Source organism: Camarhynchus parvulus, chromosome 1A (genome assembly GCF_901933205.1).
Source record: "Camarhynchus parvulus chromosome 1A, STF_HiC, whole genome shotgun sequence".
Taxonomy (NCBI): domain Eukaryota; kingdom Metazoa; phylum Chordata; class Aves; order Passeriformes; family Thraupidae; genus Camarhynchus; species Camarhynchus parvulus.
This window is the reverse complement of record NC_044586.1, coordinates 56,340,213-56,365,521: the sequence shown is the minus strand read 5'-3', so window position 1 is coordinate 56,365,521 and position 25,309 is coordinate 56,340,213. Positions and strand designations below refer to the sequence as shown.

Genomic DNA, 25,309 nt, shown 5'->3' with positions numbered 1-25,309 from the left:
TTTTCACTGAGGTTTTTTTTGTGGAAATTGGCCCAAAAATACCTGCATTCAACTGCATTTAAAGCACTTTTTTTATCCAAGTTATCTCTGATTTCCTAAAAGAGCAGAAATCCTACATCTTATTGGAGAGGTTGCAGAGAGGAAGTAAATGCAATAATCTCTTTTTTTTTTTTAATCCCATATCCTCCACATTTACCACTTTAAAAATTCTTTTGGGAATAATTTCTGAAAATAAATGCACCCGAAATATTTAAGCAGAAACTATTATTTTTTCTTTTTTGTACCCCTTCCTCTTTTCCCTTTCCAGCTACCCTCTGTATTTTGAACACTAGAAGCAGGAGAAGCTGGGATGTGTAGAGTTAATATCATAACATGATTTCAGTGATTACTAATCTTCCAATAAAGCATTCTTAAATGAAAGATACTACTCATTCATTTAAAAAGAAGGAAAGGAGAAATGATAATGAACAGATTAATAAGTCTACATCATGTCCTTATCTGAAAAAGGCATTTAGAAAAGCTTTCAGACTTGAAAGGTTTCTTGACAACATAACCTTACTTCTTAAAATTAAATAAAACCTCAAGAATTACACATTTAGTGTTAAAAGCTCATTCATTAGAAAATCAGATGCAATGAAGCAGCACTTCATAGCAGAGAAAGAGCAGCCTAGGAATTGCCCAAAGAGATTCAGACCAGTTTCAAAGGCTGTGTCGATCACACTCATTGATTGCCTTTATGAATATAAGCAGCTTCATTTTTACTATTCCTCATCTTCAATAAATTTTAAAAAAGGACTTTGACTACATTGGAGTACACTTTGAGGGCTGCAGAAGAAAATTCTACATACAGCAGGAAGGAATACAAGTAAGAATATGTGCCATCCTACCTACACGCCGAAGCCATCATAAAACAGAACCATAGATTATCCGTACCACATGACAAATTTAACACAAGACAAAATAAAAAGTAAATTGTGAAGACACACTACATATCCTACAGACACAAGAGGATTTCAGGAGTGATATGACGGTGTGGGTGCTTGACAGATAGACTAAAACAGAATGCAAAGAGGCAGCATCGCTGAAGAAAAAAGGGCAAATTTATGCCATAGTAATGTACAATAAGAAGCCCACTACATTCTTTAAAATGATCTCACCACAGTGAATCATTAGTTCAATTACATTTCACACCACTCAGCCTAAGGCAAGCAGAATTGTACAGGACTCCAAAAATATTAATTCCAGCAAACACATCTCAGAAGCACAAGCAAGCAGTGCCAATTTCTACACGTTCTCTGTCTCTAAAGTATTAGCTGGTATCTGACTATGTTGTTTTTTAACTGCAAATGCATTTCCATTCAATTTTACATTGTAAAATGAGGTTATCCCACACTAAAAATGCCAAAATAAGCAGAGTGCAGTGCCAGAATCTATTAGGATATTCAAGAAGCATACCTTCACACACTAGTACATCACAAACTTGTGAAACAGAGTACATCACAAACATCTAGTTTCCAGTACAAAACAATTTTTATGGATTATAAGGCATGTAATCCACACATGGTCGGAAGTTCTGTTTACTTTATTAGTGCCAAGGGAATAGCAGTCACTTCTGTACTTTCTAAATATATTAGATTAAAAATGTATGCACTTGGATACACATCAGATCAATTCACCTCCCTTCATTGTTACATAAATACATACATGTATGTCATACATAATTATTATTTATTTTTACACACCAAAAGGTGGGTTTAACATCAGGATCTAGTTTTTATTTATATGAAGGAGGTTTGGTAAGACTATCACTGAACTGAACTGACAGGCACTATGTCCCACCAGACATAAATTTAAACATCCTGTCTTCCCCACCCTTGTTGGATTTTTTTCATTTTAAGTTAAATAATTCTTTGAAAGGCTACAGAATTTACCCAGATAGAAGAACATTTCTGTTTTAATGGTGTTAATTAATGGCGTTAATTTCTGTTTTAATGGTGTTAACCATTAAATATACTATATTGCACTACTTCTTTTTAAAGTGATGTATGTGCTAACTATCAAATTTCTTTGACGGTTAAATATTCTAGACTTATGTTTGTTTCCTACAAAAAATGTTTTAGTTGCCAATTGCCATCAAACTCTTTTGAAAGGACAGAATACAGCATTCTTTAGTAAAGTTTCAATGCAGTATTAAAAAATCTAGAATATGCTAAATTACTCTTCTGTTATCCATTATTCAGACAAAATACCTCCAATATACAGCTAAGAACAATCAGCTTCTGTCTTAAAATTTTCCAGCCTTATAAGAGCTGAATTCCACTCCTACTTCACACATTCTGCCGTTATATCACTGAATGTATTTGTCTTACACCAAGAGGAAAGAAGAATCTGACTCTATAATTACCATCTCCTTTTTCTACTTCACAGAACACTTGTGCAATTCAAGAAGGAAAATGAAATCCAGGGTTTGGGTTTTGTTTTGGTGGGGGAAGGTTAAAAAAAAAAAAAAACCACATACTAACAGGAAAATGAGAATCACTCAGAGCCAGTAAGTGTTAAAGAAGAAGGATATGAAGAAGAAGAGTACAGGTCCAGTGGAAAAGGGCAGAAGGAAGCACTCTAAGGCAGCTAGGGCCATCAGGACCACAGAAAGGCAGAGGGCAACACACACTTGCTGTGGGAAAAATGCTAACCTTAATTTTCAGGTTGTAGCAGCCAAAAAAATAAGAACTTGTCTTTGAATCATTGAGTGTGATACGTGGTTGTGCCAAAATTGCTGGGAGGAGAGGGGGAGCAAGATGAATAGCAACTCCAGAAAAGGCTTTTGATTTAACAAAATATACAAAGAATAATTGACAAACCAAAAGCATTCTATTACCTCTTTTCCTACAGATAAAGTACAAAGTACACACAGAGTACAAGCATTACAAGAAAAGACCTGAAAGGATAAGCATGTGCTCCCAGTGATACATTTTAAAATATGCTATTGAATTTTTCTTTAGTCAGTCAGATAACTTCAGCTCATCTGGATGCTTAGAGTGTGTTTCACTACCACAGCATGTTTTTAACTATTGCTTCTTTATCACAGTTTAATTATTTTTGTAGAATAATAAATTGAAGGAGATATATCATTAGGCATATTTATATTCTTTGCTAAAATTATACTTCAGTGATTATTATAAATTGAAACAGAATGGGAGAAATATCTTCTTGTGTATTTACTTTATAGATTTCTGTATCATCTTGTTTTCCTATTTTACAAAGAAATTCTCACACAATGAAAAGAAATCTACTTGAAATGAAAAAACAGGAGATTTACAGTGGAAGTTTTGTGATAGGTACACAACCTGAAATTATTAAACCAATTCTTTTTATAGTTTGAATGAATTGTATCCTTTGCATCTAAGCTTTTCTATATCCACATTCTGTTTCCTGACACTGTAGCCAGGCAAGCAGGCAGGCAGGCTGAGAGCACAAAGCTGTTGGCACACAGCACACTCGTGTTTCGTTCCAAGATGGGATTTTGGAAATATACGTTTGGTTTCTGTTACCCTGATACAAATCTCTAACTTCCTACCATATATTGTAACAGTTTAACCTGATACCATATCTAATAAACAAATCAATGTCACTGCTGAAACAACATTGCTGTAAAATCTGTCACTCTGGCTATGTCAAACTGCTATTAACATAGCTGTATTAGCACAGTTTTACTTTTAACTGCACCAGGAACTCTCACAATCTGTTGTGAGATTTTACTTCAAATGAAATTCAATTTCAATTCAATTAGTGGGGAGGAAAAAAAGCACAGTAACTTATTGCTACTCTGCACCACAGTTTTCTTTCAAATTTTATTTCAAAATATTTTTCACAGATCCCTGTCACAAATAAAGAGAAGAAGGGATAAGGAGGAGAAAAGGACATCTTCCCACATTAGTAAGTTATTACAAGTATAAATTATCAATTAAATTATTACAAATCACTGATAATTTGTGTACTAGGCTGCATTTACAATGGACTGAAAACACACTTAAGGCAAAAAAAAAAAAGAAAGGAAACACTATTTGCCATGTATGCATCATCACAAAACAAAAGGTGAGTGTGAGCACTGCTGTTGTAAAACACCTTAATAAATGAGGAAGATTATTACTCCTGCGAAGAGCTCTAACAGCTAGTAAATGAGACCTATGAATGAACAAGACCAAGCAAAACAAAAGACATGAAAAACGGTTGAGGAGAAGCTCAATATGACCCAGAAATGTGCACCTGAAGCCCAGAAAGTCAAAGGAAGCCCATCAGCATCAAAGGAATCTGGCCAGCAGGAAGAGGCAGGTGAGGCTCCCTCTATCTTCTCTCATGAGACCTCACCTGGAGTGCTGTGTCCAGCTCTGGGGCCACAATCCATCAAACATGTTGACCTGAGAAAGTTCAGAATGGCCATGGAGACATCAGAATGCTGGAGCAACTCTCCAATGAACACAGCTGAGATTTGGGGTTGTTCAGCCTGGAGAAGAGGAGGCTCTGAGGAGACCTCCGAGCACCTTCCAGTATCAGTGGGACCTACAAGGAGGCTTTTTTACAAGAGCATTCATGACAGGACAAAGGGGAATGGCTTCAAACTGAAACAGGGTAAGTCTAGATTAGATGTTGGGAATTAATTCTTTACTGTGAGGGTGGTGAGACACAGGAACAGGCTGCCCAGAGAAGCTCTGGAACCTCCATCCCTGGAAGTATTCAAGGCCAGGTTGGATGGGCCTTTGAGCAACCTGGTCTAGTGGAAGGTGTCTAAGCTCACAGCAGGGGGGTGGAAGCAGGTGGTCTTTAAGATCCCTTCCCAAATAAACCCTTCTGTGATTCTATGAAGAGAATCTGTGGGTAAAGATTACATTATGGACATATAAACTTCTTTATTAAAACTATTAAAATGGAAGTATACAGCTCATCTGCACTTGCAGCAAACAGCGATGAAGTACAGAAAAGTGCACATGAAGACAAGTTAAAGACATCTTTTAAAAGAGTAATATATTCAGAAGCTTCTAATAAACCTTGCCTCAGTTTTACAGCATACAGTGAAGATTTCAGAGCCGTTTAAATAAACTAAAATAAAAGTGGGAAACTTTTGATTCAGTCATTGTTTTTTTTCTTGTGTCCCAATTTTTTTTTCCATTCAAAAGTTTCTGCAACTCTAGTTTGCTAATCAGGTCTGCTAAAACTGGGCAAGGGTGGAATCTTTGAAGTTGTAGACAACCTGGCAGAGAAACAGTATGTTCTCAAAATAATAGGAAGTTCCTTCTTTTAATGAGGTAAGGTTTCCACATTTTTTCCCTGAGATCACATGAAAAAAGGTACGAGACCCTGCTGGCTTTCAGCTGAAGAAGGCCTAACTTTAAGACAACTAAGTCAGTAATTAGACTTAATGCCTGTGAATAACTGAAGGTTGGGCCTGAAAGGTAAACACATAAGACAACGGGACTATTTTATGTTTCAAACAATAACTGAGCAGAGATGATAAAATGCTTAAACAATATGTGAAAATTATGTGTATGAGTTGGGCGACAAAGAGAAAAAACTACTCCTGTGAAAACAGCCCATTTTAAAGCTGTTTCCTATGAAGAATGAAATCTTACTCTACACTTCTCATTACTTTGTGTTACATCCAGTAACACCTTCACTGATCTTTTAGGCAAGACAACAGTAACAATAGTTACAGGGATAACTAGTAACAATAGGGATACTGGCTCCCATCCAGGGCCTGAACAAAGATTAGTCTTCGGTCTACTTTTCATAGTTATTTGGTTGGACTTTTTAACCACAACTGGCTATACTTTAATGAGAAACGAACACAATAGAATTGGTTATTATGTTTAAGATTTGAACAACCAGTGTTTACTTGAAGAATTACAACAAATTTGTGTATATAATCCAATTTTTCAATTATTTTATACTTCCGAATTTGCCAGGCCTCATTTTCCAGTCCTTAGCTCTTGCCATTTCCTTTCCTGCTAATCCAAGAGCCCTTCTGCAGGTCCTTTATTTTTCTCCCCATGAATGCACCTCTACAGTCTTAATCTTCATGAAAAAGGGCCCACTTAATCACCCACTGTGACATGTATAATTGCATTTATTCACAGGTAACCACAAAACTGTTTTTATCTGTAGAGCACAATTCCCTACACCATTTGCACAAGTACAGATTTGTCTGACACAGCTGCATGAATGCAAGAACAGAAACAACATTGGTAAAGCAATCCCAGCAAGGACACGGTCCAACTCCAAAGCTTTACAGTTTAGTTACCACTTTTTCTCTCTTCCAGCTCCCCTAGTAACAAAATCATCTACTAAGAATGTAGAGCAACTCTGAGATGAGGAGAATATAGCTTTTTTAAATATCTGCTCTGGGGAAAAATAACTTAAAGGGAGGTTTAAGTCATATAAATTTATGTACATAAATCTATAATGCATCTACACAATTGCATTAATTCAGTAAGCAAAACACACAAATTTGTTTGACAACACATATTTTTCATAAAAAGGTAATTGACTATCATTAATTCAGCTTTACAGCCCTGAATTCTTCTTTCAAATGAATTCAACTTGCCTACTATTTTTTTAGAGTAGCTTTGTATCTACTTGATATTGATATCAATAGAAATATTCTCTCCTTTTAAATGCTGAAACAACACAAGCTGGACTTTCTCCTTCCCTATCCAGTAAAGAATTACAAACTAATGTCTCTGGTAACTCAGCACTTTTGTGTAACAACCTTGTTAGCTGCTGGCATCCTTACTCTATGGAAGAACAAATTACTTTGTCTTCAAACAGAAAACAAGAGCACTTACTGAAAAGTCCTCGTATTCTCCATCTTTATGAACAATCTGGAAACTACTACACTAATAAGGTTATTCCATGAGAGGTGTCTTTCTGGTTCCAGTCAGTCATGGATTTACTTTTTTTTTGCAATATTTTAGATTTTTCATACCTATAATCTATATTTGCAATGCATTCAGTGGTATTTATACATTGTTTTCCAGTTGTAGTTGTTGTCGTTGCTTTGTCACTACATTAGAACAGGCCTTCAGCCAGGAGTACCCTCTGCCTTGATTGCCAAAAAGCCAGTATTTCACAACCTAATATTGTCTTCTCAGCAAGCTTCCAGCTTTCAAGTTTGGCTAAATACATGTGCCCCACCTACCGAACAGAAGAACCTCTGCAATGGAAAATCAATTCATAAATACAAGCCTATTTGTGTTGCTGGTTCTCTCAAATCCTTTCATATCTCCACTCTTATGACACACCTTAGCTAACAAATACAAAAATACTTACTACTCAAACACTTGAAAAGATCAATGGGGAAAACAAAAACAAGGTTCAAACCTTGTTGCAATGCCATCCTTCTGGTGGGGAACAAATATGCCTTAACAGCAAAACAGAAACAGGTTTGGTATAACTCCTTACTGCTCTATAAGGATACTTTTAGAGGAGAAGGAGAATTTTGTAACAGAATAGAATAGAGAAACAGAATACAAGTACAGTTTTCAGATTTTAGAGTTACGCATTTAAATTCACTAATTTCAAAATAAACAAACAAAAATTGGGAAAAAAAGAACTATGAGACTGGGCCCTTACATTTAAACCTATTAATGAAAAAATATAGGATGGTGTAATTGCCAAGATCATCTTCTACAATTTCCTTTTTCATCACTCCTTCTATTCTTCCTTTCCAATCAGTTCTTCTTTCAAAATTCCCAAGCCTCTTTATTTCAGCATTAGGTGACACTACAAACCCCAGATACAGCCTCTAGATCACAAAGCAAATGCAAAACACTGCAGTCACAGTAATTTTAAGAAATAAGAAGTACTGGCTTAATCTCAAACACTGAATTGAATGTGCTACCAATGCAAACACCATTTGTGCCTTATGTGCCTGTCCATAGACAGTTTAAATGCATAATAATTTATCAACTGCATAATGGGTGCAGTTATTCTGCTGTCCTGACAATAATTCATCTCCAAGCAGAAAACACTTTGTGGCAGTCCATCACATTTCCCCCTCTCATTCCTTACTTATTGTCCACTATCATTTCTTTCCCACTGGAGCTCTCTGACCTGTTAGAAGTGAATAAACCAAGAGCTGTCAGGCCCAGATTTTACTCTGTACCTGCTGAAGCCTAGCTTAATGTAATACAGGCCAAAACCAAAACTTCTATACATTAGATCATACAATAAAAGTCATAACTGATCTTAATAATGAAATAGCAGAAATCAGATTTAGGGAACAGATGACAGGGAGCTGGAAAGAGTAAAGCTATTTAGAAATCTAAGGAACAAAAGGTGTAGACATCTGTAACTGAAAAAGAAAAAAGCAAAAGACAGAAGTAGTCTTTGCTAGACCTGGAATATGGATAAAAACTTTTAGAAATACTCCCCATGCTACAGCAAAAGCAACTTGAACACACCATAATTAACTTCTGACACAGCCTTACTACTGGGTTGTCAGTAACATATCCCTTAGGAACAGGTTAACACCACGATAGAAAGTGGAATACTAAACCCATTTTAAAACATCTGACACACAGCCCTCCAACAAGGCCTATGCGCTTGAGACTAAACTTACCAAACACTTAATAGTATGGCAAAATCAAATTTTTTGAGTAGTTACAGCTAAAAGATTAATCTCATCAATACCAGAAATAAACTTAATGCTTACATGAAAAAATAGTTTCACTTAATACAGCAAACTTGAAACTAGTTAATGGCTGTTTAATGGAAACTAGGCATGAAGAAATCCCAGAATTACAAACATACTTTGATTCTTTTTCTTGAACTGTATGCATAAAGAAAATGAAATTCGAAACCCTGGTAATTTAAAGGACATGCTGAAAAACAAAACTGCAATAGGATTTTTTTCTTGCATCAATTCAAACTTAAGTTTTTTCTCTCATGTGCCTGTAATTGTTTAGTGAGCTCTACTGAAATGCTTAGAAGAAGAATGCATGCCAGACATTAGGTAAAACACGTGAAATATTAATGTAAAATGCTTTGTCTAACATCAGGTTTCCAAGCTAGGAATCCTAGTCGCAGCAAAACATAATTTGATGATAAAATCTGTATGCTCTGTCTGCCTTGCTCAAAGAAGATAAAGAGGTCTTACACTAGTGGCCTCCTGATAATGAAAAAATGTATTAAGTTTTGAAAATCATTCTATTACATGCACATTAATTTGGTATCTTACAGTCACTGTTTCAAATTAATGAACTTCTAACATACCACCAAGAACGTACTTTATTTCAAAAGCCAACAAGAAAAAAATTAACTTTCCCAACAGAAAGGGGTTTTTTTTGGCCTGGAATACTACAAATAAAAATTTGCACATCAAATTTTTGCATTATCTTCCATCTTATGGTAACAGAATCTCACAAAAAACATAAAGCAAAATAAAAACCAACTCAACTGAAAGGAACATGGAATTGAAGAACATGGAGATTACATTCAGCTACAGAAAGGCACGGTATTTTTTAGTCCAGACCACTTCAGTCAAGGTCTGGCAGTGTTACTGTTAACACCACCAGGGACAGAAGAAAAATGTTTTAGCAGGATATTTGCACTTCCTATGGATGCAGATGCACCACCTGAAGCAGTGGCACTAATGCAGATGGCTCTGAGCCAGTAATACAATTCAGTCACTCTCAGCAAGACTAATTACCCCAGGCAAAGAGTCATGCAATCCAAGCCATGTAATTTCTATTAATCAAATCAGTTCACTTACCCCTACGGAACAATGCATTGTGCTACAGACATGCTATATTATTTTGGGGACACTAGATATCGCACAAGGCAGCAAACTGTAAGGCATCTAAGTCTCCAAGCAAAAGTACCATGAAAGCAACACTTCCCTCTAGTTTAATGAGTGTTGATTCTTATGAGAAACTGTGTACAGCAGTATTATTACCACCAAATCTGTCTGCTCTGTTACCAGCAGTGAAAGACTTCACTGACATGACAGTAGCCAAGTCCATCCTCACTTTAACAGCAGTCAACACAAGATCTGGCTTGGCAATCATACACTGTAAATTATTGCTGGGAACAGAAGAAAAAAAAATGAAGTTCATGACTGAGCAGAATACAGGAAGAAGGCGGCAGTGAAAGAGAGCTGCCACAGTATCCATGGCAGGTGTTCAGACAGTTTACCATTGCAAGTTTAGTAATACTTGTGTACAGACACATAACACATATTGAATGTTACTGCAAAAATTGTAGCAGCTAAAATGAAACAGCTTTTAGACAACAATATTTAACCTGAGGAACAAATATTGCAGCCAGCCAATCTGCAATCACTTCAGAATAAGTCACTGTGTATTAGCTAGGCTACTTAGGCTATTTTAATATTCAAATAATAAGGTACACTGTGGAAACCACAATTAAAGGTAATTCTACCTGGCAACAGATAGAGCTAACTAGTATAAAATAAACTAGCTTAATACTTACCACTAAAACAACAAATTAAAACTGTTGTTTCCTGAATACTGTTGTCTCCTGAATACTAAGTAGTGCTTAGTATTTAGATAAACACATAACAATATTCATCACTCATCCCAAATACTAAAAAACTGAAAGAGAAATACAGTAACATCTTTCTTAAAAACAGTCAGGCAGCTTGCCTTCTTTCCCAGAAAAAGGGAAAAAAATAGACACAAGACACTTACATTCACACAGTCAGTATCACCTTCCTTTTCCTGCTCACTGCATTCTCCTAGCCCAGACTGACATAATAGCTTTTGAGGGTCAGTTTTTGCAGCACTCAAGTAACACAATGAACTATGTGAAGTTTATGTGAATGTCAGTCAAAACCAGAAGAGAAGTAATTGTGTCAGAGGGTTGAGATGAAGGTCTTTGAGGAAATTTTTCTATCTCATCTAAAGGAATGATAAGAAGAGGCTGAAGTGATGGCATGAAATTTCCTGTCACACTGTTCTAATAATATTCCAGGTGGTATCTGGGAACAATGCCCAACAAACCAACCTGTGAAGAACATTTTATATGAAGCATGCCAATTAAAAAAAAATTTAAAAGCAAAACCAACCAAACAAACAAAAAAATGGGGAAGGAGGGGAATATCTCCAAGAGACACAAAGGACTGGGAGCAGATCACCTCACTGAGTCCTCCCACTTCAAGGCAAAATCATCCCTATCTAATTATCCCTGCTTATTGCAGAGGAGTTGAACTAGATCAGCTTTAAAGATTCCTTCCAACCCAAGCTATTCCATGACTACATGATTTCACTCCTGGTACATGCTTTGTCTAAAACACTTTTAAAAAGGCTTCAAAACTGTTTCACAGCTCCCCTGAAACTATAATTTCTGGCAGAACTCTTTCCTAATATTTCAGAAAAAAAATTCCTTTGCTTCATTTCAGGCCCATTACTTACTGTTTAAATCGCAGTGCATATGGAGAGCCATTTAATCTCTTCCTATCTGAAAAACCTTTGTTCATCTGAAGAACATTACTCTCCCTCTCACTCCCCTCTTCTCCAAAACACAGCCACACAGTTCCAGCTCCTTCACCCACTATCCTCAAGACCTTCAGCCACCATTGCTGCTGTGCTTAGGAGTTTCTCTAATTAACATACATCTTCCTTCAATGAGGTGCTTCAAAAGAGACTTGATACTCTGTTTGAAGCATGAACAAAAGATTATTTTCAAGTGCCTTGCACACAATACCCCTCCTTACAAATATCAGCACAAACTTTATTGCCAACAATGTCACACTGCTACAAAATAAATGGACAAGTGGCTTGCACTCAATTTGTGAGGAACTATCAACCTCTCAGCAGAACTGTAATCCGTTTAGTCATTTCTCCTGTTCTCCCTCTTAACTAGAACTATTTACTGTGAGGACTTTGCACTTGTCTGAAAGAGAAATAAAATCAGTTCAGGTAAGACGTATCTCCAATTCGCTAAGAATATTTTTCATTCTAATCCTGTTTCCCAACATACCTCCCATTCTTCTCTGCTTGATTATTGGTAGTAAATTTAATAAGGATATATGTCATATTACATCACACAACTCATTAATGAAAATACAAGCCAGCTACAGAACACATTTTAGCAACACCCTGCTTGATATATTGCTTGGTAAGTGAACAACAGATGAAGGCTTTTGGGGTACAGTTTTCTCTGAACTTCTGCATTCACTGCATGACATTTTCATCTGGATTCTATTGCCAATCCTGTAGTGTGACACGGTGTCAAGAGCCCTATTTAAATCAATGGTGTCAAGAGCCCTATTTAAATCAAACTACAAGACAGTCATTGATCTCTCCAGTCCCAAGGCCTGTTATGCTGCCAACAAAGAACATACGGTTGGTTAAACAGGATTCATTCTTGATAAATCTGTGCGTCCTACTATTTAACAGCACTCTTATACAGACTCTAACAAATAGCTTATTTGTTCTAGAGCTCCTTTGCTTAAGGAAGTCAGGTCAGAAAAAAACTGCTTCTCAGTAAAAGCTACTGTTTCTTGTAGTTTCTCAAATTGACACATATTTCTACCTAATTCACATATTCTATATATTTACTATAGCCTTTTCCATCACTACAAAATAAACTTCAGTACACAACTAAGTAAAAGTTGTGATGGAACTAACATAGATCAGCTACAGGAACATATGTTAAATACATACCTAAACATGCACATTTGTGTCCCCCAAACATACACACATTACATACATAAATATATATAAACATACACATAGCATATATAATATGCACATAGCAGTACATTAAAAAAAACTTGACAGTTATCTCAAGATTCTGCACAGAATACCTTAGAAGCAATGGAAGGTATCTTACCACAGCAAGTGCAAAGCTTTCACAGTAATATCACAGGGCTGAGTTTGACAAAGCAGAAATTACTCTGCACCACATGTATAACAGAAAGGTAATAAACAATGGAATTATTTTTTCCTTGAACAAGAGATGAAAGGGATATTCAGGAATATCTGGCTAAAACCACAGATCAGTATTCATCTGGGACATGAAAGCAAGCCTCTGTGACACAGAGGTCCCTATCCAATACCAGGCTTTCACACCACTCATGTCTACCACCTATTTACTACCATCAGATGTTGCAGCATTTCCCCAAAGCTTTCATATCTCACCAACTGAATTGCCAGCTCTCAGTGCTGTTCCCATGCTTCCCACTCTCAGAGCACATCACATTTCCCATCTTCCTGAAGCACAGCACTTGCACAGTCTCACCCCAAGCCACCACATCCCCAGTGCTCTCCTGCCACACACCACCACCACCACCCCCACCACCTCTCTGCTAGAGATAGCCCACCCATCCCGATGCTTTCCAAGTCCAGAAGCACAGCACAGCACTTCCCCAGCCATACCCCACACTCCCTGCTGACTCCCACAGCAGAACCCTGACCCATGCTGAGGGCAGCCCCCTGAGCTCTCCTCCCCTTGGAACAGAGCTACCCCACAGCCAGCAGTCACTGCCTCTCCACATGGGACAGGCACCTCCAATTCCCTGCAACAGTAGGTCCTCAGGGGGGTGCTCCCATCCACACCATGCTGGGAGGCATGGCCAGCTGGGAAGCAGGAAGAATGCCAACCAGCCAAGGGTGACAAAGATAGAGAGGTAAGAGAGATGAAAGGAAGAAATACCAGGAAAGGAGATGGAGAGAGAAATGACAGTAGACAAGGTATGTTACCTGGCCATAAATACCCAGAACTAAGGACGAAGGATTAAATTAAGGACCACAAGCCTTGGCTACCCCCATGGACTGCATGATCCAATTCAAAAGGGTTACCTAAGGGGACACATTTCCCCTCATGTTCAACAATAATTACTCAGACTTGGCTAAGCTTCAGGAAAACACCAAGTATTTGTAAACAAGAAACTCAAAAGACTCTGGCATTTCAACAAAAGAAAGTGCAAGTTCTTTTTTTTTATTTAAATGGTTGTTGTCATCTTATTGCAAAGCTCCCACACCTTCTCAGTGATTTCTCACGGGCACTCCTCACAGCACTGACTCCTTCTTCACAGCACAGCCAACAAACTCCAACTCTCCCCTCATCCAGCTAACCCACTCTTTTGTAGCACTCAGCCTCTTACTGGACATAGCTGTGGCCTATTAAGGGCAGGCCTGTTCCTAATCTTTGGAGATTTAGTACAGCTGCAACTCCTCAGGGGTGAGACTACCTTCTGCACTATCTTTAATTTCTTACATTCTATCCCTCCACAAATGGTGAAACAAAAAAAGAGGAAGATGAGTAGTACAAAGTATTTTCTATCAAAGAAAGAAACGCTAAAAACTACACTAAGCATCTCAGATTTTACCATTAAATTGTACTAATTTGTTCAATAGGATCAAGGTAATCCAGGTAGTTAACAGACAGTATTATTTTATATATTCTGAAGATGTAATGGTAGAGCAAAATGGAAAGAAAGGTAAAAATAATCAGAAAAAATATTCTAACTTACAATGATACAGCTGGCACCTAAGTGCTCCAATCAGACTGATATACTAAATAAATACATAAACTTTCTGCTTGCAACACAGCATCTGCCAGTTATAGGACTAAGTCATTGTCTAATAATTTTTTGATCACACAGTACAAAAAGAGCAGTAGTGACAAATATGCAAAATAAACTTCAGGATGATTGTGAATGTTTGATAGTTTAGCCCTCCCACAACCTATTTTTGGAAGCTGGAATTTGAATACCATTAAATCAGAGGAGAAACAGCTGGCAAGATACCATATACAACACCACTAACTGATCTCCAAGACTAATGGGATGCTCCTCACTGCATCCTGCAGCACAGTGTGGAATTTCCCAAGCTAGCTCAAATATAGAAAACATTCTAGCAATGTAACACGAGCCTTCATGAGAACTACCTCACTCTTCTTCACACAAGCCAATAAAATAAAGGGTAAATTAGTCACTACTGCAGCAGAACACTTCCAGTATCTGAACTAGGTTAGGTATCTGTATATCATATCATCTATGGGTTTCATAAAAGCCACATGGCCAATATCTTTCTTTTACGACATAAACTGTAATTTAAACTATGCCTTATTATAGTTCAATGTCTCCCAAAAGCTGAATATATATCTGCTACCTCTTAGGGTGTTTTATAGAAACATAAACCAGTACGAAATTCCTTCACAAAGAAATTGTTGCCCAAAAGAACATAGGGTATTATCACAGAATTTTCACGTTATTAAACACCTGTATCTAGAGAAGTCATACAAAAATATGTAAAGGACTAATAAGTTCTGTCCATCCTATTTCTCAATTTAAATCAGGAAGTAGAAAGCAAGAACACAGTAAAAAGTTTTGGCTGTTTCTTTACCTCAAACACTAGTGTGAGTCATGTGAGCACAAGCTAAAAATGTATCTAAAAGTAATTAAGAAGGGCTCACCAAGTTCATTGAGACTCTGGGCAGCTTTTGTTATCTCTCTGCTTCCTCCTTGCAGTTGTCCTTGAAGTCTCTTACTGAGATACAAGATGCGTATGATCCTCCGCAGCAAGTCACAGGCAGCCTGCAGGGAAATCGTGGCATTAGGGGATATTATCAGTACATTACCATCACATAATACCACTACTCAAATATGAAAACGTCTTAACCAAAAAAGGAAATGTGAATGTGAATAAAAACAAGGAACTTTAGAACACTGAAATCCCTTTTTTTCCAAATTTTTTTAATATGATTCTATGTTATATAGATGAAGACTTCCAAAAGATGGTAATTATATTCATGGGGCTACTGAGATTATTCTGTCACTACCCACACAGAAAACAAAGGAAACTCAGAATCCCATAACAGAGGCATGTTCTATTTCTAATTAGAAGTGAGTTTTATTTTACCTTGTGCATCTCTCCTCAATACTCCTCCCCTCTTAAAGCTTTAGCAAAGTTAAGAAGTTGGCTTTGCCAAGCAAATACTCATCCAAAAGAAGCAAAATGGCAGCACTTATTTCAGAAGACAACAAAACATAAAGACTAAATTGTTATCACAGATATTGACTCTTATGGTAGGCATATATGTAAAAACTAACTCTCAGCAAAACTTCCAGAAGGCCAGTCACCTTCATTCAGCCAACTCTTAACTCACATTCCTTCACATGGTTATTAAAATACATGGCATTCTTAGTTAAAAAATTGGAATATGGACATTTACATAAATTTTTAAGAACCATATTCATGTGTGCTTTTATTAGCACCAAATTAGAATAACAGGCATTGCTGACATCTGAATCAAATATAATAGTTTCATAACTTTTCACTCAACTAATACCTTGAAATACATGCTAGGGGAACAGCAACATTCTGGAGTGAGTAACAACTAAAATAGAATTCAGAAATGCAACTCAGATTTCATAGATACCGCCATAGATACAGTCCAAAATCTGCAATCAGATTAACAAGGGTGGCAAGTGAGAAATTTGGAGTATGACATAGTTGTTTGGAGCTATTTTCCCTGGTACTGAAGGCAAAGTCTTCTGAAGTATTAACCTTATGGATATCAAAATTAATTTTAAATTACTTTAAAAAATATTTAGTATCCAGCAAGACTTAGAACTTCTTTTTCAGACTCAAGTTCATTTATTGAAAAGTGAAGTGCACATATAAAAAATTATACCAGTGAATAATTTCAACCAATATCCACAGCAGACTTGTACAACCTGGCAGTCTCTTCCCTATGCCAACACAAACTAACAAATCCACAAATATTTATAGTTTAATTTTATTAAACATCTAACATATTAAACAAAATAAAAAAGAAAAATTAGAAAAAAACCCACTGAGGCACATCAGAGAAAACCTAAATACTCTCACTGCTTTGGGCTCTCTATCACAGTCTGAAGTGCAAGTTTTCTATGCCTTCTGTGATAACTTAACCATGTGATTTCTATTATACTTTGTGAGACTTAAGTGGGGCTTATCCTGCTTTGAGAGATTAATGTATTAGTTTTTATTAATTCATTTCTTTAATTAGAAAAATCTTGATCCGCATATCACTTTCATATCTGTGAACTAAATTTCTGCAAGACTAATCAAAAATAGCTTCTAGTATAGTGCACTGTGCTTCACCAAAAGAGAGGGCTTAGTATTACTATTTTGCTTTCAAAATTATTTACCCTCTAAGCCAGTTGTATACCTCTGACTAAGGTTTTTCCCTGGGAATTCACCTTCTGTTATTTTCAAACCACCTTTTACTTTACACCCAAAGAGTATTTCTTTTTTGTTGAATTGCTGCTTATTATTTCCTGTCCCAAGAAACAATCTTTTAAAAGAGAGTAAGAGATGGGAGAAGTTGCATTTAGATACAAGAGCAAAAAAAGTTTTCATTTCTAGCCCTGGGAATTAGTAGGAGAAAAAAATCAAAAGACCTGAAGACACAGTCTAAATTTTGTAGTGATTTCTACTGCATTCTACCCTTGACAAAGATTCTGTTTCACTCAAGTATTTTCATCTATGTGAGCTGTCCAACTTAATAAAACCCCCAATCACAGCAAAAGAATGCTATATGTAAGGACATGTAACAGAAATAAAGAACTGTATCCAATGGTGGAGCTTTTCACAGATGCCAGATCCTCTAACTGACTACCCACATAACAGCAGTCTGAATTAATTCAGGAAACATTCCCTCCCTGAGTTGATCAAGTATGCTTTTCTAAAGGAGATGCTTTCATCCAGGAAGAAACAAATTCTACTGATCAAGCAAGAATTAATTTGGAAAAGGCCAGTGGCCTCAGTCAGTCCAAGTCATTTTAAGTAAAATTAAAAATAAACACCAATTTTTTTTGAGATTACATATTAGTTATCTCCTGAATTTTAAACAACATGCCAACAATAACAGAAATTATGGCTACAATTTGAACCATCAAAAAGCTTCTTACTTTTAATCTCAAATTCATTTTAAGAAAGAAATTGAAGAAATTTTAAGAAATTACTGAAAGAAGATTTAATTATAAAGAGAGAGTCACTTGAAAATGTGCCAGTGTGTAGCTCATATATGCAGGTAACTGAATTGATATATTTTGTTGTTTATAAAGCTTGAAAAAAGTGGAGACAACCCACTATCTTCAGACTATATTTTCTATTTATTTACAGTAGCATCACAAAGACATCTGCTACTGGTAAATATTTTAAAGTAAGAATAACTTTAAAATACAGAATTATTGGGGTTTTTTTAAATGTTTTGTTATTATAAAGTTTTTCATACACCAAGACACTGAAATAAGAGACCATGCAAAAACACTCAGTTAAATAGAGCTTCGCAGAAAAGAATCCTCTGAAGGACAAACTCCCTGTCTACCCATATCAGCTGTTAACCACTCCCACTTAGCTTGTGATCAACTATGGAAAGAGTCAGAAGAGGACAGTATCATTTAGAGCAGGAAGTGAGCTTTCAGTGTCTGCTGCTGCCTGGGGATGCCATGAAGCTCTAAGAGCACAGAAAGACAAAATATGTTCAAGAACATAGCAGAGATTTACAATTCAGGACTAGATTTGAAATTTAACAACAAACTTGCAGTGAGAATGTTTATGAAAAAGCCAGACTATATTAAAAACAATTAAGGATGGCAAAATCTAGTTTTATGCAAGCCAAATATTCCTTCAGTTAGTGAGCAGTCCCACAGCAATCAATGCAGAGGTATTAAAACAACACCATCACAACTACAAGAGACACTGAAACTCACACATTCCAGCAAAACATACCTGCCAACCCTACAGATTTTGACAGAAGGCAACCTCTTTTACCAGCCACCTACATCTACATCTACCAACTGTAGATCAGCTGATAAAATTAGTAAGTTTGACAATGTCCCAAACCACGAGTGTTGCATTTGGGAGCAATTTCACATCATAAGCCCTGCCATCACCAGGAAGTTGCTTGCTGTGCTGTGCCCTTCCTCAACAAACAAGTCCCCCAGGTAAAGGACACCCCAGCAGTGCATTTTTAGGAGGCTGGAGGGTTGAGATTTGACTCAGTTCTCCATAAATTCAGCTTCATTAATTAATTTAGATGTCCTGACCCTCAACTCCTCCCAGCAATGTAGTGTAACATAAAGCACTCACAAAGTATTTGCCAACACAAGAAGGGACAGCAGCTCTTGTGATGAGACTGACTCTCACTGGCAGAGAATCTGGAATCATCATTCCTCTTTCTACACCGATGCTAAAAGAGCAGCCTACCAGACTCCCACTCTCCACCTCTTTTTCCTGACTTACAGCAAAAAAAGTCAGATCTTACAAATCCCCTGGCACAGCCTGAATAATGCTGACTCTGGATGGATGCTGCTTTTACACCACAGGAAAACCCATGTAACAGCCAAGAGGAAGCATCCAAGAAACATTTCCTAAGTTCAGGGACTCCTTCTCCTCAGACATCCTCCTGCAGTCTGACTTTGTGTAAGGGCAGGGTACAAAAGATCTTCATCTCTAGCCCCACATTCCCACAACTTTTTCTACATGCACAACACACATCGGAGAACAACAAAAAAATCTGCACCTAACCTGCCACATGGAAGTCATGGGACTTTTGGCCAGTGGCAAAAAGAGTAACAGCTGGTGCTGAAAACAACAGTAGCATCTGGCCAAACTGGCTACACAGGGTGTTAAGAGCTCCCTGCTGAACTTCATTGCTACTGAAAGTAACACAGAAAACAGAAGTTCAGCCAAGAGACAGTGCAGCTGCTCCACCAGCCCCCAGACTAGAAACTGCATGAGTCTGCAGCTTCATCTACTCTACAACAGCAGTCACTTGCAGATGGCAGTCTACTGGAGTGTACATCCACAGCTCAAAATTCAGGTAAACTTGCAAAGACAAACAGTTCAAACAATAACTCATTAAGCACTTGTGGGGCCTGAGCTGTGTTGCATTTCAAACCATAAACTTACGAGAATGCAGATACATGACTCCTGAAGATCTATGGAAAATTTTTCAACTCCTATAAAATTATCAATGGAAGTGTTTGACACTTATCTCACCATCATTGTGATAAGTTCTCTCTCACTGCTATCCTCTAACAGACATCTACATCCTTCTGTAGACTCCACTTATATTTAAAAGGCAGGCACAACTATGCACCTGGGTTTACAAAACTCCACAACCACAAATAGCTCCTTAAGTTGCATCTTGACTGTTGAAGAAATTTGAAAGAATTTTGAAAGAATTAGTTCTCAAACTCTTTACTAAACTGCAGCAAAGCCTGCACTAATTCAGGGGCGAAAAGCATCTTCTACACAACAGTACCATAACATTAAATACCAAAATAACACAAACAGTTATAAGAATTTAATTATTCTATACTCAGATAACCCTTCTCTCTTCCCTCCGTGTCTACAAAAACTCAATTAGCTAATGCAAAGGTCAATTTCTTACTTTCCTACTAAGCACTTCTCCTTAGCTCTTGAAGAGAAACAAATACTGGTTTTCAGAAAAATACTGATAATGAACTACAGGCTACTGGAGTAGAAAAACTGTACTCATGTCTGACAATTGTGAACACACATTCAAAAAAATTTTTTTAAATATATTTTTAATGCAACTTACTTGAAGTTTTGCTAGCTGAGCTGTGCGAGACACTATTTTGTTGTAGGGGTCAACAATTTTGACTCTAATTCTAAAAACAAGAAGAGAAAATTATAGCAGTGTTAATAAATAGCATTATAGAACATAAGGATTTATGTTTTCTAATTGCATAATGAATGTCATACCTATCAACAGTGCTTTGTAGAGCACCAATTCTAGTTTGCATCATTTGGAGGACACCTGCAAAATAAAGCAGATTTTTTACATCATTCATCAATTATAGAAACATCAGAAAATTATAGAATGAGTTTTTCTTCAAATCATAGGAACTACTTTAGTATAAACCAAAACAGTTCCCCCTTGTATAAAAGAGCATCAGAGAAACCAAAATTAGTATGCATATTGGGAAATAAAATGAGCAGGTCACTTACTGAATGTTACAGAAAATGCATTGGTAGAGAACATAAACTTGCAGAATAAATATCACTCCAAAATCTGCGAAATTTCAAATACTATTTAGAGGATGCTACTTTCTAAGAGAATGTTGATTTGGACTGCAGATCAAATTATATAACCTGGTATAAACACCTGAACATGATATATAAAAGTGGCACAAAATATTTAACACTATTTATTTAACATAGTGACTAGGACAAAGAGGACTGAGAAGATAAACTATTCTATTTCAAGGTTTTCATCCTGTGCATAAGGATCTTTAGCAAAAAGTAAGGTATCAGTGTCATCGTAAGGTCATCTAATTTAGATTACAAGCAGAGCAAACTACCCTAATCATGTTTGTTCCACATTAGTTTGGCAAAGCAGCACAAGGAAAGCCAACAAGCATGCCTGTTCTTTTCTTGGTAAATTACAAACAAAGTAGTAGGGGACAGGAGTCATTTTTGCAATACAGAATCAGCCTGCTGAGAATTTAATTAAGTTAGACAAACCCAGGCCTATGAAATTATTTTTGTTTCAGTTACTGTTAGCGTTCTAAAACACACTACATTTTTGTAGAGCCCTGTTTGCAAGCATGCCATCATTAAATTAGATAGAACTGCAGCATGATACAGTAAGATGGAAAACAAACAAAACTACTACAAATAGTTACATTCAGGTTGTCCTGTATTATGACTGTATCTCACTCATTTTATATAGATATGTAAATTCTCATCTTCTCCATATTTCAGAACTATTAGCTGAGTGACAGGCTCGTGTGTTCACTGTTATTCATACATGGTATGGCATGCAACAGATCATGAGGATGAAGATCTGGCCAGGAAAAGCTGGCAAAATAGGCTGCACTGTCTACCCCACATAGCAATAATGGGGGAGGGCCAGTGGCACAACATTGCTGCATCTATGGCTGTAATAGTGCTATTAAGCACCCAAGAGCCCTCTTCCCAGAGGACAGAATAAGGATGGGTGAAAAGGCACTCCCCCCTCTCCACCTGCTGTGGAAGATAGATCATGATACAATTCATCCTAATCTTAAAATAAGAGGCAGCTCAAGATACCTACTGAACTACCTATAGACAGAAAAGAATACACAGAGCAGAGCTGTGTACCATTAAAAAAAGTGCAGAGGCCCAAAAAAGAAAAGACTCTACAAGCTGGGTGTACCAATTTGAAATGTTTAATGAGATTCACTTTCACACATCCAAATGACTGTGCATGCTGTGATTTAGCTCCATAATCTTCACTTGCTAACATACTTGATAAATATACCAAGAGCTATGCATTTCTAACTTCACAATTAAAAAATCTGTTGACATTTATCTTTTATTTTTCTTATGAATCTCGACTCAGTGTTTCCTTTAAGAGCACAAACCTAAGTAAAAGGAAGAATTTCAAAAAATTTAAGGTGAATTGAATTGTATTTTTACTTTGCCATATTAGTTGTAAAACATGTATTATTTACCACACCTGTCTTATAGAAATGTTTCCTAACTTAGTAGTTGTTTTGAAGTACATCGTTCTTTCCTCAGAGCAATTTTAGGAAGAAATGCCTTCAGAAACAACCATCATTTCAGAAAACAGAATTCCATGTAGCACAAGTTGCTGAAGATTGTTACAGGGAGGTATTTATCACTCACAAGATTCACTACACATTCCTGTCTACTTCTTATTTGGAGAATGACATATATTTCAGTTTTCTATACTTGATTCTCTAGCTGTTTAAAAAGTTATTCAGGAGCTACCACTACTAGATTAAACAGCCATTTCTTTCATTTTACAGCTATATGCAATTACTGACACAGAACAGTGAACCCAAGCAGCTCCAAACACTAAGGATACTGTCTGCACCAAAAAACCCCACCACAATACCAAACCATATGACACGCTCAGCAAAGTGACAAAGAGCAGAATGGCAGGTTTAATGAGCTCCTGGCATGAGAACAATATATTGCAACCATCTTCTATACAGTCAATGGTTCCTAAGCAAGCCTTTGAAAATCAGCAGTTTATGTTAAAATCCGCATCTCAAAGAGTGGAATAAAACAAAAGTATATATTTAACTTAGGAGCCCTTCCCTAGTAAAAAGTATCTCAACATGGTTTAGATTATGTGTTGTAGCCTCTTTGGTAAAGATGTGCAAACTATGCAACACATGCACGTGCAACAGAAAATTGGTGCTTATGGCAACAGACACCTACCAATGTTGCAACAAAACTAGGCTTATTTAGAAAAATATATTAAAAGGTAAAAGAAGGCTTTATTGCTAAAGTTGCTCAGAACATTATCAAAATACATTTTCTGCTGAGGAAGCTACTCCAGAGAAGTATCAGCCAAATCTTCTCCTTGGAGCTCCATCTACTGACGTAAGGAAAAAAAACTAAAACAAAAAAGCTGCCACATATTACTCCTCAGAAATCAGATCTGGAGCTTTAATATTAGAGACCAAAGTTGGCAGTGAATGAGTTCCCAGCACAGATCCTAAAAGTGCTTCCTCCACTGTAAGGATAGCCAGCATAATATAGGAATATTTACCTTCCAGGGATTCAATTCCAGTTGCTTGGGCCAACAGATCTTCATGTCTTGCAACAACCTTAAAAAAACCAATAAAGAAATCAAAAGAGAAAAATGGGGTCATGAGCCTAAAAGAAGTATTAAATATATCACAATCATTCCTACATTAGGCATTTAAGTATCAGCATCCCTACATTAGCCAGATACAGGAAAAAGCAGGTACATCTTACAGGAGAAAGGGTTTTAAGAACACAAGGTGTTTTAACTCACAAAAGCATCAAGCTCAGAATAAGAAAAGGGTCAGAAATTAAGACGTGCAGCAGAGCTGACATCTTAATAAAAGCTAGCAAAGCAATCACATTTCAATACATCTTGATATTTAATAACTGTAAATGTGAACTTACTAATCATACCATAATAACGTATATTCTTTTTTTTTTCTGTTTATGACATTTATAGAAGTAAGTAAGTATTAGTAAGTTCCCAAAGAACTTACTAACTGGGGCAGGGGGAGGGAAGAAGCAAGTTTTGAAACTACAGACAAACTTAGCAAGTGTTCTCATTGCAATGTCTACTGTGGATTTATGATTTCTGCATAGAAAAAGTCTTCTATCTTAACTCAAAAGCCTTTCTGAAGGTGTAGGGGTGTGTTAGCATAGGTTATATCTGCCTAGCTAAAGGTAAGTCCCAGGGCTTATGCTACTCTTCAGCACATGATGTAAAGGTACAAGTTCTCCCTATCTTCTCACAATGCCATGCTGAAACACGGCCTCAAGTGTTTATGATATTTGACACAATCATTTGGAAAGAGTCTTCCTTCTTACAAGGAAGAGTAAAACAGCACACAGTGATAAGACTACAAAAACTGAAACAATACATGGCTGCCTGGTAGGAGTACTGAGTGTGGGCTTAACTGAGTTGTCAAACTCGCTACTAGTTTAGCTGCAAGCTGTACCTTTAGTAACTGCTTGCAGAGGACACTGGGCAATTTCACAAGTTACAAGTTCATAAGAATACTAAGTTTTTGACCAGTTAATATCAATCACCCCAGAATAACAGGTATGCTTTAAACTTACTTGTAAATGCAGCTCTTTATCCAACTGACTAATACCTTGAGCAAGTTTGGCCAGCTGCTCAGCTATCACAGCCTGATGGATGGATTGGGAAGTGTAAGCTTTCACATCAAAGTCTTCTCTGAAGAAGTCAGCATAACATTCTGAAAAAGGATTTAGGATTGTAGGGATTTATTTTCATGGTTTGGAAGAATGAAATAATACTTATAGCCCTGTAGTGTACAGATCTCTGTCAATTTCTTCAACATAACAGTAAATGTTCTCTACGTCACATAGTACAAACGTCGGAAGAGGGCACAATCATGAGAAACAAGTCTGGAACCGGTAACTGGGGTTCGTGTTTGTTTTGGGGATTTTTTTTTTTTTGCAAATGGTGATAAAGTCACATGTTTCTTTATTCCCCACGCCCTCCTCTTGAGCAGAATACACTAAAAAGTATCAATACCTTATTTTCTCAAACTTTACAGTGTAACCGGGAGAAGCTGTTGAGCCTGTACCCATAACCAAACACACGAGTCAGCTGCAGATCACTGACAAGTAGCATGAGACAAAATTTCATGAAATCATACCGGATTTCGACAACGGTGTGAGTTTATAAAACAATTATGAAATAATACTGCAACTATGACTCTGGATCAAGCAAAACCAGAGTTCCCAGACAGCTACTCTCAACTCAACCCAGCACCTTCGCCTCTCCTTCTAGTGCAATTTTT

The 25,309-nt window shown here is 36.9% G+C and overlaps 1 protein-coding gene across 1 annotated transcript in view; it reads right to left on the bottom strand.

The window, feature by feature from the left end:
• Window positions 1–25,309, bottom strand: part of COG5 (component of oligomeric golgi complex 5) — a 172,281-nt gene that overhangs the window by 146,525 nt on the left and 447 nt on the right. The window contains exons 2-6 of the mRNA XM_030960406.1: window positions 24,600–24,739; window positions 23,545–23,602; window positions 20,742–20,796; window positions 20,578–20,647; window positions 15,436–15,556 (exon numbers count right to left, since the gene is read on the bottom strand). Coding sequence (XP_030816266.1) covers window positions 15,436–15,556; window positions 20,578–20,647; window positions 20,742–20,796; window positions 23,545–23,602; window positions 24,600–24,739 — 444 coding nt within the window. The remainder of the gene's footprint in view (window positions 1–15,435; window positions 15,557–20,577; window positions 20,648–20,741; window positions 20,797–23,544; window positions 23,603–24,599; window positions 24,740–25,309) is intronic.